General features: G+C 52.8%; 5 protein-coding genes across 5 annotated transcripts; 3 read left to right on the forward strand and 2 right to left on the reverse strand.

Moving 5' to 3' along the window:
- Positions 1-17: 17 nt before the first annotated feature.
- On the forward strand, positions 18-826 carry BBA_05222 (uncharacterized protein; the record flags this gene model as incomplete). The annotated part of the gene is made up of 2 exons (XM_008600319.1): positions 18-389; positions 632-826. 2 exons carry the CDS (start codon positions 18-20, stop codon positions 824-826), a joined length of 567 nt encoding a protein of 188 aa, XP_008598541.1.
- Positions 827-4,478: 3,652 nt separating this feature from the next.
- Positions 4,479-7,072, forward strand: BBA_05223 (fungal specific transcription factor; the record flags this gene model as incomplete). The annotated part of the gene is made up of 7 exons (XM_008600320.1): positions 4,479-4,765; positions 4,879-5,263; positions 5,317-5,398; positions 5,466-5,942; positions 6,005-6,320; positions 6,396-6,715; positions 6,771-7,072. The coding sequence occupies 7 exons, from the start codon at positions 4,479-4,481 to the stop codon at positions 7,070-7,072; spliced, it is 2,169 nt and encodes a 722-aa protein (XP_008598542.1).
- A 4,445-nt stretch (positions 7,073-11,517) lies between these two features.
- On the forward strand, positions 11,518-12,844 carry BBA_05224 (protein phosphatase 2C; the record flags this gene model as incomplete). The annotated part of the gene is made up of 2 exons (XM_008600321.1): positions 11,518-11,798; positions 11,866-12,844. 2 exons carry the CDS (start codon positions 11,518-11,520, stop codon positions 12,842-12,844), a joined length of 1,260 nt encoding a protein of 419 aa, XP_008598543.1.
- Positions 12,845-13,243: 399 nt separating this feature from the next.
- On the reverse strand, positions 13,244-14,255 carry BBA_05225 (3-beta-hydroxysteroid-Delta(8), Delta(7)-isomerase; the record flags this gene model as incomplete). Its single annotated transcript, XM_008600322.1, has 2 exons — positions 13,244-13,689; positions 13,796-14,255. 2 exons carry the CDS (start codon positions 14,253-14,255, stop codon positions 13,244-13,246), a joined length of 906 nt encoding a protein of 301 aa, XP_008598544.1.
- Positions 14,256-14,521: 266 nt separating this feature from the next.
- BBA_05226 (chloride channel protein) lies at positions 14,522-16,870 on the reverse strand (the record flags this gene model as incomplete). The annotated part of the gene is made up of 2 exons (XM_008600323.1): positions 14,522-16,708; positions 16,793-16,870. The coding sequence occupies 2 exons, from the start codon at positions 16,868-16,870 to the stop codon at positions 14,522-14,524; spliced, it is 2,265 nt and encodes a 754-aa protein (XP_008598545.1).
- Positions 16,871-17,688: the final 818 nt, after the last annotated feature.

Genomic DNA, 17,688 nt, shown 5'->3' on the forward strand with positions numbered 1-17,688 from the left:
CCTGTCACGAACAAGTGATGAGAGACGGGCATTGGCTCGAAAAGAATAACTTTTTCGTGGGAAGAAGGGTGGGCACCTCCGAAGACAAGACCCTCGAAGCGGATGCGCTTTTACAAAGAGCACTGACCCAGGAGCCCTTGGGCTATGCTCACTCGCTAGCTACGCAAGAACTAAAGCATTTTGTCCCATTCGATCTGCCGAATGCTGAGGGCTACGAGTCACTGGACATGGCCCGTGACGCTATCGCTCTTGCTACTGCCCGCAGTCTCCACATGAGAGAAGAACTCGTCCTCTTCGACCACGGTACACGTGTCACTACATGGATCGATAGCACTCTTGAGAATTATGCTCTAACATATACACTAGCTGGAAAGACATGGTTTGGAAAGGTAAACGCATCCGCAACCTCCAGGACTCGCCTCGTATAGACAGTTTTATCATGTCACGCTCTACGGCGTCACTATGAAAATGGTTCACGCGGGTCCTAGAAAACAATGTGGGTTGATCGCGTCAACGGCAGTCGCGAGACTCTGACCGGCAGATCTACATCAACGTCAGCCGGCCCAGTTTGCTGTCGCCCTTGCGGTTCAAATTGCGCAGCGAATTTCCCGACATGGACGACTAACTGCAGTACGAAAAGAGTGAAATGTCTCTCGAGGTCCGGAAAGGCAAAGATCCTCATCTGTTCCTGGTAGATATCACGCTGATGTCCGCCGCCAATGCGGAGCTCGCCAGGGTCGCTCCCCACGAAGTGGACAAGTCCCGCATCGAGAGCCGCATACGGAAGCGGCGGCTGCCGGAAGGAAGATCATTTCTGGTTCATTAATACGCGCTCCTCGGCACGCGGAATCCGGATACACCAGTGATGGGATTGGAGCAACGTTATCATGACCCGCCATACGCTGGGCATATTCGTGGTCTTCTCGGCGAGCGTCAGGCACCGCTCGGGCGACAACCCGCACAATGTTGGCGGCTACCACGCCGGTTTCCAGCTCGTAAAACTAGTGCATTATTGAGACCAATATTGCGATAAGTGCCATTAGGGTGGACACGTAGGGTATGCTCGCGCAAATACCCCGAGATGCATCTTTTGCGCAGGTGGAGTTGAGCACCACGCCGGCCGTGATTTCTCCCGAGCGAAAGTAAACGCAATTCGTAATGAGGATTGGCGCGAGGCGCAAAGCCCGGTGGATAATGTTTTGCGTGATATCTCTAAACTTCCTCAATAGTCTGACCTGGCTAAGGATATATGTGCTGTAAATATGATTAAAAACCTACGAATGCGTCAGGTACTACTTGACGTCTCGAGAGACTATGAGTACTTGGTTTCTCGAAGCCATACCTGAGATTCAAAAGCAGATATATTAGCTTGCGTTTCATTACTGTATCCTGATGATATAGCTTTATGAGTATGGAATCCTGATGAGAAGGGGGAGGGGTGTTCAAGATCCAAGCTCGATTCGTGATGCACAGCAACATTGGAACGCACGTTTCAATCTTACTTTGCCGCTCTCGTTGTGGAACTTCAAGCCTGATCTACCTTCAGATGAGTCAGACTGGGAGGATCATCTGGCTGTCGATTGGTGTGTGCCAGACGGCTCATAAGGCTGATGCCCCTCAAGTCTCCAGCCGAAACGGACTCGCCGCTGAGCCGGGCCGGGGCGTGGGTAAAGACGAGTGAGAGCACACGGCCGAGGGCGGATGGGTGAAACAAAGCGAGACAATGATGCCAGAGCTGATGAAGACCTTTTCGCTTGACCTGAATCAAGTTTCCAAGCCTGTGCCTGGCTGGCACTGAGGGCTAGCATATGCTGGTGGCGTGCTGCGCCCGGGGGGGGGGGGAGGGGGGCGTTTGCTCTCGACAACAGCATGTCGAGGCGGCCTGGCGGCGGCCCGGGCCCGAGGCTCAGAGAAGTCCAGATACAAGCGCGGATCAACAAGGAATGGCGCAAGCAATGTAACCGAGCCTCACGTAGCACACATGGGCTACACCACCCAGAATGGGCCGCCGATATTGACGCGAACGGTCGACTCGTGAAGAGTGGGTGGCGTGCTGGGCTTTGCGGGTTGGCGCGAGTGCGTTTTCGCTTCTGCCGAGGTAGGTAGGTAGGTATCCATTTGCCATGACTTGTAAGTGGGAGTATCTTGTTGATATTCGATTTCGTTTTATTTGTTCCACCCCTGTTCATATGTCAATGCAGGTTGTTGGTTAAATAATGCACAGACATGTTTCCAGAAGCAAGGAGTTGAGAGGAATCCGGAGGCTCGAGTTGCCGGCAAGAGAAACGGTGAGGCACCCCTGGTACGTATCATAAGATGATGACAGCCAAGCCTCGACGAGTTAATAACAGGAAAAAGAGAAAAACAATATTGAATTAAGGTTAATCTCTGCGCCAATGTGTCTCCGCTGCAGGTACATCAAGACCGGGGTTGCATGTGGCTGCGGTTGTAGTAATCCGTAACCCGGCGGGGGTTAATACGGGTTAATACTATGGAGGATGACGGAATTCACAGCGGCTGACAGGGGATGACAAAGAATTGCAGGGAAGAACAGGAGAGTCAAAGGGAATGCAGGGAATTACAATTACAGGGCGATTTAATGGTAGATTTACTAATAGGGAATGTCGAGTTATCGCCGGGGGCAGACACGAACGACGTTTGAACTGATCAGCTGGGCAGGGGGCAAGGGACAAAGTAGGTAGATTAAACCGAAGGAAAGGAATGCAAAGGAAAAAGAAAAGAAGGAAGAGAAGAGAAGAGAAAAATGGAGGGTCAATCAGAACAAGGTCCCATTTGTCTTACGTGTGTTGGGTATTAGTGCGCAGGATATTATAGTTTCTGCGCATCATGTGTGGTGTGGTGTCTGTATACCTATAAGTACAAGTGGATTGTGGTGAGATATAGGTATAGGTAGGTACCGAGGAGATAGATACCTGCACACCTGCATATCCGGCAATGGAGACATTAGAAAAAAAAAGAGAGACGGCAAAGAAGAAAGAAAGAGGAAGAACGAAACAGAAACGGGGATGGAGCAAAGACTGCCATCAGGCCATGAAACCGGGGACCAGCAAGGTAGGAACAAAGTTGCTGCACAGAAATTCTAGAGGCATTAACAGAAGCACTAGAAGCAACAGGGGGGGTTTTGGAGAAGGGGGGGGGAGGAGCCGCAGGGCGGTGTCCACTACTCCCTAGGTGCTGATACAGACACACAGGATGATACCGGCAGACGGTAGTGGCAGGTATGGAGATGGAGCAGATTTTCGCTTTGTTGGTGTGTCGAAACGTTTTCGTTTCGGTCCGAGGCAAATCCTTAGCCTTTTTTTCTTTCTTTTTTCCTTTCTTTTTTTTTTCTTATTTTTTTCGCAACTTCTTTTTAAGTTGTTTGCTTGTGTTACAGGTAGTCCGCCGGTTATTACCAGTATTAGTAGTCTGCAGATGGACCACAAATCGTCGCCGCGCCCGTCCGTGCTCATTGCCCATCATGCCCATCACGACCACTGCCGCGCCATCCATAATTGATCCATAAAGAACCGCTCTTGTCTGCCATTCAAGGCATCCCTTCTGTCAGTATCTACCGAGGGAATGAAGAATTTTTCTTCTCAATTTTTCTTTTCTTTGCTTCTCCTAATACTGCAGTCTCCCCGCCTTCACGACTGCCGTCCAGCCTCCAGGCACAGATTTTGAGGGTCTTGTATAGTGGGGCGGGCGTCTGGGTGCGCCTCGTCCTGGGATTTCTTGGGTGTCGACAAGACAACGCAAGAAAGGCTAACGTCGCAACTGGTTGAGAGGAGAGGTCAAAAGAGGCTAGAACTGGTCTCGCTCACCATTTGACCATTTTCCCTTGTCGCTTATCATCCCATCCCTCCCCCCCCCCGCCGCCCAACTGCCATCGGTAATGAGTGAGAAACTTTTGGTAACTGTACCGCCAGGGCGCCAGACTCCAGTACAATCGAGATTCGACAAGGAACCGGAAAAACAATCATTTGCGCTTTTAGATGAAAGAAAAAAAGAGGCAGAGACAATTCGCACTAAACCAAGACATCAAAGACCCCCCCCTCTGTTGTCGACATCTCCTCGGGCCGCCTATCATCGTCCCTGGCTTTCTTAGCCTGGCCGATCCAGACTCCAGCCAAAATCACTGTCGACATTTTTTTTCCCTTTCCCTCTCGCCCTAACCATCCAAAAGCCATCCATCCACACATCTGCTCTTTTTCTTCTCCTCCTCCTCGTTCTCCTCCATCGTGCTGCGGGGCACTTTCCTCTCTCTGCTTGGCGCCGGCCCGCCCTCTCTGATCCTCCGAATTCAAAATCCCCTACGCCATCATCGCTCATCGTCTTTTCCCCAAACAAAACACCACCACACTCGCCTCTCACTCACACACAACGCAGCCCGACCAGTCGCCTCCGCACTCCTCATCGACGGGCCAGCAACGCGACGACTTGGCTTTGGCTGTTGAGCCCGTCGCTGCACCACCACAATGTCCAGCGCCAAAGCCACCAAGAAGAGCGCCTTTTCCTGCGAGCCCTGTCGCCGCCGCAAGGTTAGTTCGTTTGCCTCCTTGTCCCTTGCTGTGTCTGCCAGCAGCCGGCGGCTCGAAGCCTCCGATTTCGCCACCTACCCGTCCACCACGCCCACGCCCAAGCCCAAAATCACCACCCAGCTAACCATAGTTTCATTATTTTTCGCCCGACAGGTAAAATGTGGTGGCGAGCAACCCATGTGCCAGAGATGCACCTCGCGCAACGATGAATGCGTCTACAAGCTGTAAGTCGCTCTTACTTAACCCCCCCTGTCTTACCCTGCCATGTGCGCCGGTGCCGCCATGGCCTGCCCACCCAGACCGCCTGCCCGCTGACACCAAAAAACCACCCCGCCAGCAACCCCACGCTCTCTTATACCCAGCGTCTCGAGAAGCGCATCAAAGAACTCGAGGACCAACTTGCTTCAGCATCTAGATCGCCCCCTTCCATCACCGCTTCCGCCCATTCCAGTCCTTCCACCGCCAGCACCGGTCTGCACGATGGCCGGTCGCCACCCAAATCCCATCCCGACGAACAGTCCTTTAGCCGCAGCTTTAGCAGCCTCACGGTTGACGACAAGGGTCGCATCACATTCGGCAACGGCGCCTCCGCCAACGATCGACCGGCAAGTCTCCATTCAAATGGCTTTTACACTTCTGCCGAACTCGACCAGTCAATACGAGAAAGGCTAGTCGCCAATGCTATGCAGCAGCGCGCCCTCGAAACTTTCTCAGCCACTCCAGTGCGTAGCATCCCATTGCAAAACTGTTTAATGTTACTAACGCCCATGTTCAGGAACCCTTTCAATATTTACTCAACGTTCATTGGTGCTGGATTCAGCCACTCTTCATGTTCATTTACAGGCCCGCCTTTACTCGTCAGTCCCCAGCTCTCTACAAGATGCCCACCGCACCAGCTCGACTTTCATGCTAACCAGGCGACAGGTGATATGCAAACTATGGGCCAATACTACTCGCATATGCTCCTCAACGCACTCATGTCGCATTCCGTAAATTGGGGGAGAAACGACCCCACTACGCGCCTCCTCCTCGATGATCATTATGGTGGTGGAGAAATCTTTGGCAAACATGCACGCAGCATGCTGTTCGAAGACATGAGGCGCGGGGCTTGCACCATTCCAATGGTGCAAACCTTGCTGCTCCTCAGCTCCGAGGAATGCGCCTTTGGCAACACAATTCAGGCCTGGACCTACAGTGGTCTCGCCTTCCGACTCATGGACCAAATAGGCGTATGTTTTGATGGCCAGCGATATCCCGGCTCTGTTCCCCTCAACGAAGAAGATATCGAAATTCGTCGTCGAATTTTTTGGAGTAGTTACTTCTGGGACAAGATGCTGAGTCTGTACATGGGCCGAATGCCGACTTTGCATCTCACCCCTGCTTCGCCACCACTCGTTATGTGTATGTCCCGCAAAGCAATGCTCATCTTTGTCCAGCTCACACGTGCTAACATGGAACTGCAGACGACGATTCGGCTGAAAACGAACCTTGGCAACCCTTTGGCATGCCACCTGATGGCAGAACATGGAATTACCCGGCCTCGACTGCGCATTCGGCCACCTGCTTCATCGCCATGATTCGGCTTTCCCTCATCTTCAACGAGATTTTGCTGCACATGTACGATCCCGTCATTCCAAATACCGAGACAGAAATGCTCGAGTGCTTGGCCATTCAGGGACCCGCTCTGGATAAATGGTGGGATGATTTTCCTCCTTACCTCAAAATGGACGCCGCCAATCTCCCCGCCATCGGCCCCCCAACGCACCTCTTCACCTCCAAGTAAGTCGCAGATGGACTTGACCCGTCGAAAAGAAGATCTTTTGTGAAGATCTTTTGTGCTGACACTCGGTATAGCTGCATATTTCACACTTACAAGATCCTTCTGTATAGGCCTATGCTCACACGTCAATACGTCACAGACTTTGACGGCCAGCTGCCCTGGAATACCTATCTCATCAATTGTGTAACGTCGGCAACTGCCACAATTGCAATCTTCGATCTCTTTGCCAGGACGTACAGTATAAAGTACTGCGCTCTCTCGATTTCGTACAGCATGTATATTGCCGCATCTGTCTTCTTGCTCCAGGTCCAGGCTATGCCGAGCGACTCCCAAGCCATGCGACGTCTGGATTATTGCCTCCACATGCTGCACAGAGTCATGGTATTCAATCCAAGTAAGTGATGGCGAATCACATTCTGAGAAAGTAACACGCTGACAATTATGTGCAGTCATCGGCCGTTCGACGGATTTCATTTTGAAGGAGCTTGTTGCCATTGGCATTTCGTTTGACGTTGTGGCTGGCTGCCTCGTAGAAACCACGTCCCGTCGACCGCTTGCCCCGCAAAACAGGCAGCTGTATCAACGCCCCCTCGAGTCGACGACGGAGCTGGCTGCACAGTCGTCGACCCACGCTTTGTTTTACTCGACGATTGGCGACGACTTCGGAACCGGAGCTGTGCATCCAGATGTTTACCACGCCATGATTGGCCTGGAGCCGGTGACTGTCCGATTCTGCACCCTGGACGACTGAGTATGATTGACTGCAGTTTCATTATGAAAGCGAAATCAGGAGCAGGCTAGCTCAGCAACGACAGGACCAAGTTCTCATCGCGCAGCCATCCCTCGAACTTGACGTTTGAGCCTGTCAAAACTCCTCGAGCGCTCACACAGGTGTGTCAATGAGGATGTTGCAGAAATGGGAATCTTATTGGGCTCGGCCATATAAGCGAGGGCGGTCCTGTTTATATTAATGCCCGAAATGGGCGGAGCAATACCGCTTTTGTGTGCGGATAAAGGTGGGCTGGAGAACAGGCTGAAGTCTTGAAGCACAGGCGGGGACGCTAGCTCGGCCAACATCCGAAGCCGTGGACGGACAATCACATTCGCATCGTGCATCAACGCGGAAGTTGCCCGCTGGATATGCGTCGAAAAGGATTTCGGGCCTTGAATCCGGATTTTAAATGGTATGTTGGGGCACGAATGCGACGCTGCGCCCGAAGATCTCATGCAGCGCAGCTGTCACACCGCTCGAGTGACACTGCATGGGTCCGCCGGCTCTCAAACAGAGCAGGACAACTTGAAAGTGAAGGCAACAATTAGTATCGTTATAGCTCATGGGCCAAAGCGGAAAGTACGGCCATCAGCGTCTTTTACCGGCGACGCATGCATGTGGATGACAAAACAATCCGCCGCTCATTGGTAGTGAGAAGAGCGACGAAGAATTTTTGTCAAGGTCACGTCCCTCTCGGCCGATAAAGGTCCGCACCCCCGAAGTTGTACAGCCTGATCAGCCTTTTCTCCAGACAAGGCCGCCTCCTTCTTCCCCGGGGTCCGCAGCTGAACATGAAAACGTTTGTGGCGGCGATCAATTTAAATGCATGGCGAGGAGGGATGTACGGCTTTTATGCGCTCCGATGTAGCGGATTTTGGCTCGAGTCTTGTGTGATTTCTCATGTCTCAAGGTGGGGGAGTTTGGGGAAAAAAGACAAAACATGGGGGCGTTTTTTTAATTATCAATATCCATGAGACGAATTACGGACCAGACAATACGATCAATACATTTCAGCGTTGCTTTCCTAACTATTTCCCCTTGATCCCACACACCTCGTCTTGCTCGTCGCTCGGTAACAAGGTTGCACATAGCTTTCTCTCGCGGAGCTTCACCGACATGCATGTAGCAGCGCTCACAGTCTTGGCGTAAGCACACGACACCACACTCGTTGTTCCTTTGCACGACGTCGGCCGCGAGGCTGTGCGAGGCGTGTGGCGAGGACGAGTTGAGCCCATATGCATGTTGAGACGCAAGTAGAAGGAGCTTTGTCTCTCTGCGCGCTTTCTAATCCACATTCGATGTAATGTGACTTGACCCTCTTTCTGCATCTTTTTTTTGCAGAGACAAGTGATTGTCGACTGGCTCCCGACGGCCGCAGCGATCCAATAGGACTGCATAGTACGGGTTAAGTTTGTGCCAATCCTGCACGACAGCAGAAAGAGAGCTTGGTTTGTGTGAGCTCAAGACTTTTTCATGTGCATGCTTCTTGACTCCCTATTGGCCACGTTGCAAACAAAGAAGTCCTGTATACCTTTTCTTGCACCCACCCAGTGGCCTTTTGTAAGGGACACGCGTTTATACGGCTAACGTAAGTGGGCGAAATCTGTCGAAAAAAGTCAGACAACACAAGGAGAACAGTATGTAGCGACGCCCTCGTACAGCCTCACCATTCACGACGGCGGCGGACATGCGGCCTTGTTCCGCTCACCGTCCGAGACAAGCGAAGGCCGACGTTGAACTAAACTATTGTATGACATTGAAAAGCCGCAGAGGGAAAGAGGGCGGGGGGCGGAGAGCCAAGATGTGGCGGCGGACAAGGGATGGCGCGCTGCGGCCACATGGACCATGACCACACGACAAAGAACATAGAGCACGCCCAAAAGTTTAGGGGTGAGGTTGTTTGAAAGAAAGAAGAAAGCTCTCCGTTTGGATGCTTGGGTCTCTTGCACCTTTTTTGTTATTTCTCGCTGTCTTGTAAGGTTGTCGACTAGAAGAGTTGGAAGCTCTCTATTCATCCTCTGACTTGCATGACGTTATGGAGGCTTTCGCCGGGATTGGTCCTTGCTTATCGAACCAGAGCGATGAACATGGAGCTTGAGAATTATTGCTGCCTGTTATTCCGTACGACCTGACCCTGTAACCGTCCAGTGAAACTCGAGAGCCTTGGCCGCTAAAATGGGCTCGCCATTGAGGCGCACCATCGCTGGAGGGGCTGAGGATATGTGATTCGGCGGCTTTTGAGGAATCTTCCCACCTGATTACCCTTTCTCAAAGACAGTGCTCAGTGCATCTGGCAATAGTCTACCAAACTCAGTGTTGGGGGGCTCTACTCCATGTCCCGAGGGCAGTACAATTGGCGGCACGTTATCTTGGTTCATCGGCTTGGTATTGTCGTCCCATGCAATAACACGACCGAAAAACCATGCATCGAGTTCTCACAGCTGATAGACACGCACTAATAGATTTCTTGTAAAGACGTCGTGTCTACCATGACGTTCAAAGGACAAAGACTCCCATTCTGGCAGACTAGAGACGTGCCAACGATGCCGCAGCGGCGCTCGAGCCAGGATGCGCCAGTTAGCCGACTATTCTTTCCAGTTTTCTGTGTCCCATTGAGAGTAAACATATATATATATGCTATAGAGTAAGGGAGAAGGGGGCTGGTAATGTACTCGCCAGCCTGTCGGCCAAGGGCGTAGCCACTACCTATCGTGAGGGACGAGATCGAGTGCATAAACCCGGCCGTTTAGAAACGGGTTTGACCAAGTCACAAGGAGCTTGAAACCGCCGGATACAGTTGTCAACTTGATCAAGTCTTGCATTTCTCGCGTGAAAATGGCAACGATCTCGTAAAAAGTGATGCTTGAGTTCTGAAATAAGAAGATAGCTTCCAATCGACGCAAGCAGACGGAGCTCTCCAAACAGGAGACCGTCATTGCCCGTGAGACTACTCTCATGGGGATCAATTAGACAAGGGGATCACAAAGTTGACGATGATGCACATAACAGATCTGAGTTGCGGTGGCGAGAGTGAGCGATTGGGCATGAAGGGCTGTGCTGCTTGTCTCTTAGAGGCCATGGTGCCGAGGGACAGGAGGAAGAATGCATGCATGACCCCCCCCCAGAAACGCATGGCAAGCGGTTGCCGCACACCCGCGTCAAACTGATGCGAGAGACTGCACCACAGCACATTGAGCTCCGCCTTCTTGTCCAACAGCGACGGGCACTGCCGCGACTTCCTCAAACTCAACCTTTGCTTCCTTGACTGCTTCTTCCGGTTCCGCACTGGCAGCCTCGAACAAGCTTTAGGGAACAGAAATCCAGCATAATGCCGTCCGTGGGGCAGTATACTGGGTCGCTGTCATCTATGGGAACGCATTGATAGCCAGGAAGGGAAGTGCAGGCAGTCCAAATCAGGCATATTATCGACGACGCCCGCAGAACTCTCGGCTGAGCTCAAGGCTGGAACTAGGATGGGACAAACAAAGACGACCAATGTCATCTGGCCACACTGGTATCCTCCACCGAACGGGTGGACCAACTTGCAAAGACTGGTGCGACACTTGCCCATGGTTTTGACTAGCCACTTTGCTCTTGTTTTCAGCGAGCACTGATTACTTTCAACTTTATTTGCTACCTAGTCTTGGCTCCCTCGAATCCAGTCATAAATTACTGCTTGTTGAGGTTTTATCACTCTCCGGACTATCTAAAAAGACATGGAGTGTCTGGTGTCTGCTGCTTGAGATCATTAACGCTGTTCACTTCTGGAGTGCGGGGAGAGAGACGCGCCAATTCAATCCTTGCAGCCACGACTTGACATAAACAGCCTTGATTCAATTTTAGCAACCTGTGCACCTTTCAAAGCCAATTATTATGCGAGTGCTACCGAAGTCAACAAAAGTGCCCTCAATAATAACGGATTAGGCAGGTAGGTGGAGGACAACACAGACTGACGAATTTGCTTGGCCCTGCGCCACGCAGCCTTGTCATGTAGTCTGAAAGAGGATACGTGATACTGGATTGCAGATATCCATGGCCCCAGATATCGCTCTGTCTCAATCCCAATCTGTACTATTGCACAGATTGCCCATGCTACGAAGGGATGGACTACGAATCCTCCTGGCCGCTGTCTCGTTCATCACTTTTCGTGGCTGTCCCAATATTCCCAAGGATTGACTGAACTTTTGAGGCTCACGCACACATGCCTCAATAAAGAACTATATTTATAAAAATAGCATGAAGAGCTCACCTCGTGACTTCTTACCCCTCACCACCCCCTTTGCCTTTTCTTCATATTTAGGGGCCTGGGAAGCAACTAGAGTACGATTCAGTTCCAAAGAAAATACAATCCAATTGACAAGATTATACTACTACCAAACAACTTCACACATAAGAACATATCTCACAGCATCTCTAACAAGAATATGGATACCCAAAGAGCTGCTCCCGTCATTCAAGTTGTCCCTGAAGAAGTTGATATCCCTGTGGTTTCACCAGTCAAGCCACTGAGTTATGAAGAAGCCGACGCCGAAATCCGCAAAGGTGCCGACTCATTCTCTTTCAAAGTTGCCAACGACCGCCTGGGTCGTGTGGATGTGGTCAGTCTTGGGACTAAATTCCCAAGCGAGGATTGTTGGGATGTTGCCGTTGTGAGAGGGGCAGACGGCCAAGATACACTATATACTGGGGTTTATGATGGACATAAGTAAGTTTACTTCATCACAACCCCAACAATTGGAGGTGAAATCTTGTCCCACTGATTCTATTGATAGCGGGGCGGAAACTTCTGCTGTCCTTGGTAAAAGCCTTATCCCATACGTTGCCAACGCACTGGCTCGTCTTCCTACCAGCAATGACCCCGCTAGCGCTGAAGATGCTATCAAAAAGGCTTTCATCAACCTGGATAATCGGATCTTGAGCATTGCTGAAACTGCGCTTGCCGCAGGTCACCCAGCTGGCACAGCGGCGGTTCGTGTCGCTACGGGTCCCGCCTTTGCTGGCTCATGCGCGCTGCTTCTTGTATATCAACCTAGCTCTGCAACTTTACATGTCGCCCTCACAGGTGATTCTAGAGCTGTGAGGGCCCAGTGGTCTCCAGAGCTAGGTAAGCCCATGGTGGACGTACTAAGCAAAGACCAGAACACATGCAATGAGCAAGAGATTGCCCGCATTGCTGCCGCGCATCCAGGAGAAGAGAAGGACATATTGGATATGAATGATGGGCACCTTTTAGGCATGACTCCCACAAGAACATTTGGAAATCATCGATGGAAGTGGCCCACTGAGTTGGTCATGAAAGCTCGGGGCAACTGCCACGGCCCAGCGCCACATGCCAACTCTAAAACGCCGCCTTACTTGACGGCCTCGCCCGAGGTCACGACGCGCGTAGTCGGTGCGCGCGACTTTGTGATTATGGGCTCCGATGGGCTCTGGGAGGCGATTAGCAACGAGGATGCCGTGGAATGCGTCTCACGCTGGCTCGCCGCTCGGCGCGAGGGCAGACCGGAAACCGTGGTCGAGTCAGACGAGTCTCGGTACGATGTCAACGAGGACGGCTCGCTGAGCCGCACGGCGCGAGCGGCCGACTTTGCCATTGAAGATTTGGATAACGCGGCGGTGTGTTTGCTCAAGAATGTACTTGGTGGCAGGCACAGGTACATGGTGGCGGGAGCCTTGACGGCCACTGAGCCGATGAGCCGCCGTGTACGAGATGACATAACCATACAGGTTATATTCTTTGAGGCTCCTTAAGTAATACGTGAAAGAAAGAATGTCTATTTAGAAGCAGCTAAAAATGGGAGAGCAATACGTACCAGCCTACACCAACCATAGCCTAGTATCATATACACCAGACGAGGACAGGAATGGCTTTTCAAGACTTGCTTCACAGTGAGTTTGTGCTCAGCCTTGTTGTCCATAATATGCATAGAGAGGACTTTTTTTAACATCTCACAATTGTAGCAATTGACCAGTTAATCAACAGCCAGTAGATCAAGCCAGTGAATCAAACCAGTGAATCAAGCCAGTGAATCAAGCCAGTGAACCGCGAATTCGTGAAATGAACACCTATTTATTTACTAGCTAGTTGATTAGCTAGTAAATATTAATGTTTGGCTATTAAATTCACTTGGGGCCTCTTCCCTGCACAGCCTATGGATTCTTGTCTCGCCTCTCAAGCGCTGCAAACGCACGCGTCGTCGCCCTCCCACTCGACAGCAGCAACACGGACGGGATAACGATCCAGAACGCATTGAGAAACACATAATACCCAATGAAATAATACGGCTCCGGCCGCGAAAACTCTTGGCCGTAAACGACAAACTCATACGTGCAGGTCGCATAGTACAAGACGTCGCCGTAGAGCTGGCCGAGCGAGACGATGGACTGGAGTGGGTGCCGCCAGGCGCTGCCGCGGACGACGCCGTACGCGCACAGAAACGACAGCGGGCCCCAAAACGCGGCCGTGATGCCCTCCATGCAGGCGACGAAGCTGTCGCGGGTGAGGTAGCGCGAGTCGGAGAGGGCGTACTCCTTCCAGAGCTGGGAGAGGACGTGGGACGAGGCGCCAATGTGGTGTTGATGGCGGGCATAATGGCCTTTGTATACGGGTGTTAACTGGTAAAGCGTTGTTTCCCCCCCCCCCCTCTCTTCACGAGAAAAATATGAAGACGCAAAAGAGATGGGATAAAGAATGTAGCTCACCTTCTAGACCGAGGTGAATGACGCCACAGAGCACAAACCAGAGCGCCGTGGCCAGCTCCGAGGTCGGAATGGAGGGGCGCACGCGGCGGATCAGCAAGAAGCAGGGCACCAGGACGGAGGCGAGGGTCGAGGTGAAGATGGCGAGAATCTGCGTCGTCGACAGCGTGTTGGCGACATAGCCGTCAATGACGACGTTGGGCGGGTAGTACGAGTAGTTGACGACTGGCACCGACATTGTGTCGTGGTGATGGAACGACAGGACAGACTGTGCTGGATTGATGTGTATTCCGCCGTTAAGCAGCCACCGGGACAGACTATATATCTGAAGCCGTTTGCCAGATGGTAGTGATCTCGTTGCCGTCAAATTCTTGAACTGGTCCCGGATCCGGTTGATGACCGTATTCGCTTCAGAGCGCTGGGTCCTGACCTGATGCTCAGAAACCGGATCCGAGCCGAACATGGTTAGAAAGACTGCAGCTCAATGCCACAGTGGAGTTTCTCCCCTTTACGATACGCGTATATCCAGGTAGTAATTTTATTAAATCGTTCTAATCTTTTATCATGTATGTATGGCTCCGGGGCGCCCAGTCTCCACACCAGTCATCGGGGAATTTTCTTGTCGGGGCCGAGGACAGCCAACAGACAACGTCCCTTGTACATACATCATACCATGCAAACAACCGCTCTAGCTTCCACACGTTTACTCAACCTCCTCTCTGGGAAGATTTACAATAGCGAGTCCAGAAAGCACAGCAAGTCTTTTCTCGTCACCAAGCCCACGAATCGCGACGAGTCCTCGGCAACCACAGCGACATAGGCCACGCCCAGCTTGCCAAACATTTCCACGGCGTGCTCTACGGGGGCCATTGCCGATACGCACACCGGGCTTGTGTCAATCAGGGCTGAAAAGTCATCTGTCGCGAGGTTGACGACGCCGCCTTGTTCCGCCATGGCGTCCTTGTCAATGGCGGCTACAATCGTGCGCAAATCATCACCCGAGACGTAGCCGCAGCAGATGCCGCTCTCATTCACCAAGATGAACCCGGGTTCCCAAATGTGATTCTCCCTGACCTCGGCCAGCTTGCTGCGGAGATGCGCCACCTCGACTTGTCGCTCCGCCGTGACTCGCAGCGTCAGCCCGTTGGCCCTGTGCGACCGAGACAGCAGCGCTTCGGCACGGAGAGGCGCCCTTGTGCGATTGTGCTCTCTCAGCTTTTCTACAGCCTGTTCCGAATCCAGAAACGGATGACCCACCAGGGTTTGCGCGACATCGTACACGCCGTCTGTGCTGATGTAGTCGGCGACCCATTTCGCTGTCAGGATGGCCACCATAAAGGGCGGAATGTACTTGACCTCGCCCGTCAGCTCAAACATGATGACGGCCAGGCTCACCGTCATGCGGCACACGCCGGCCAGAAATGCTGCGGATCCGACCATGGCAAAGATGCCGGGGGAAATGTCCGGCACGAGCTGGCCGACCATACGCCCAAAGAGTGCACCGGCGTCGAGCGCGGGGATGATGACGCCCGAGGGCACCTTGCAGCCAAACGTGATGATTGTGAGCACCAGCTTGACGAGCGTCCCCGAGACGAGCCACGCATAGTAGGATCCTTTGCCCTGCGCACCGGCGGCCTCGGCTGCGCAGATCCAGCCCTCGTCCATGTCGTTGCAGTCGACGAGCAGCTGCTCCATGACCTTGTCGCCCGTCTCCCGAATCAGCGGGTTCGGGTACTGCAGCAGCGCCGTAACGAGCACGACGACGCATACTTCTAGCACGGGGCTGCTTTTGATGAGCGGAATCTGTCGAAACGTCCTCGACCACAGACCATTCGCGTAGCAAAAGACACCGCCAAAGACGCCCCCGCAGACGCCCAGCAGGATAAACACGGCGTAGTGCGCAACGTCGTAGTCAACGCCGTAGTTTGTCTCAAAGAGCACCAGCTTGCCCGTGCCCGTCGGATTCAGCTGCTTCAGGACCGCCGCCGCCACCAGCGAGCACAAAAACGCCCGCCAGAGCACCCGCCGGGGAAAGTAGGTGCTAATCTCCTCGTAGCTGAAGAGGACGCCGCCGATGGGCGCGCCAAAGGCGACGGAGAGACCCGCGGAGCAGGCGATGCTGAGTATCTCGCGCATGCGCATCGCGTTGTCAGCGTACTGCGGCAGGCGGGCGGCAACCAAATGCCCGATGCAGGTGGCAATGTGCACAAAGGGGCCTTCCTTGCCGAGGCACATGGCCGTGGCGACGGCAAAGACGGCGCCGACCGACTTGACGACCATGACTTTGAAGCTGAGCAGGTGCGGAATGTCAAAGCCCGAGAGCACCGATTTGATTTCGGGGATACCGCTGCCCGTCGCCATGTATATTGTCTTGACCACGACAGTCTGCTGCTGCTGCTGCTGCTGCTGCTGCTGTCCATGTCGCGGCGAGAGACTGTCCAATTCTGGCTGGGCCACCACCAAATCGTGCCTCGTAGTCAGGGACAGCGCCGACGCAAACGCGCCAAACGCAAGCGCCAACACGACATAAATCAAGTATGCGCGCGAAAAGGCCACCGCCCAGGGTTTCCACTGCTGGCACATGCCCCCGTCCAGGGCGCAGCATGCGCGTCTGTTTTGCCAGAACCGCCCCGCGGCGCAGCGGCCGCTCTTCCAGTCCGAGACGGTCTCGACGCTGACGTCGACGACGAAAGCGACGAGCGCTGTGGCGACGCCAACGACGCACGCGGCGAGCCAGCCCTGCGCCGGCAGCCACCATCGGGGTGGCGCCGCCGCCGCCGCCGCCGCCGCCGCCTCAGCGTGGGTGCTCTGGACGAGTGCGCGGAGCCAATCTGCGGTGCCGTAGCCACTGTACGGGGCGGGAACGGATTGCGCGGGTAAAGGATGGGTTTGTGTGCGAGACTGGTATTCTGCGGCCTAAGTGGAAGAGGAAAAAATGTTAGACCTTGCTGGATCTACTTGTTTCTGTGTTGGTGTAGTGGCAAGTTTAGGAGGTCATACCAAGAGCGGTGCCGTCTCTGACAGCTCTTCCCTTGCCGAAGCCATGACAGTAGGGGTTAGAGAATTACGAAAAATCATGATTCAATCATCAAGGTGATTTTAGGGATATGTGTAATGCATTATACATTTTCTGGCTCTGCGACGTTTGACACCGCGGAGAAGTGCAAGTCCTGGATAGTCAGGTGCGACGGCTTGTGTGTCCTTGTGATGTGTTGGGCAAAGACAACCACGACCACGTAGAAACGCCGAGAGATGGGCGCTGCATTGCAAGTACTTACCAGGGCATCTGGAAAGTTGTTGCGTCATCGGGCGCGATATTTTGAAAAACACAAGGGTTCACAAGGGAGCAAGCTGCATTTTTGACTCGATTTTCAAAGTGCACTTGGTGCACACTTACATGGGGGCCTCCACCAACCATCCATCCTCTCATAGTCGCCCATGACGACGCCTAGAGCGAATAGAGGTAATGAATGTCAAGAGCGACACTACTTTAATATGTGCAAGGCTGTAGTTGTCTAGGTATGTCGTACTCGATTTCCTTGATATCATTATATGCAACTCAACCTCGTCTCGTAAGCATTGCGCTGTACTTTTTCATAGTTTACAGCGTGCCGGAGCCTATATACATAGCTACCATGATCTATTCGCTCGGGAGTATCATTTATTTCTCTGTCTTTTTTTTTGTCTCTGCCGTCGTCTTATACACATTAATACCAAATTGCTTTCCCATTTCGGTCGCCCGTTTCTGAGCCAAGATTTGTCACCCCGCCCAAAGCTCCACCACCAGCCCTTCAGTGCGGGCTGGCGTCCCGAAACCTTGTAGCAGCCAAAAAAAAAGAAGAGCTATTTGGAAGCAATGTCGTCATGAGGCAAACCATTAATTCCTCATCCCATCA

Source organism: Beauveria bassiana (genome assembly GCF_000280675.1).
Source record: "Beauveria bassiana ARSEF 2860 unplaced genomic scaffold BBA_S00013, whole genome shotgun sequence".
NCBI lineage: Eukaryota > Fungi > Ascomycota > Sordariomycetes > Hypocreales > Cordycipitaceae > Beauveria > Beauveria bassiana.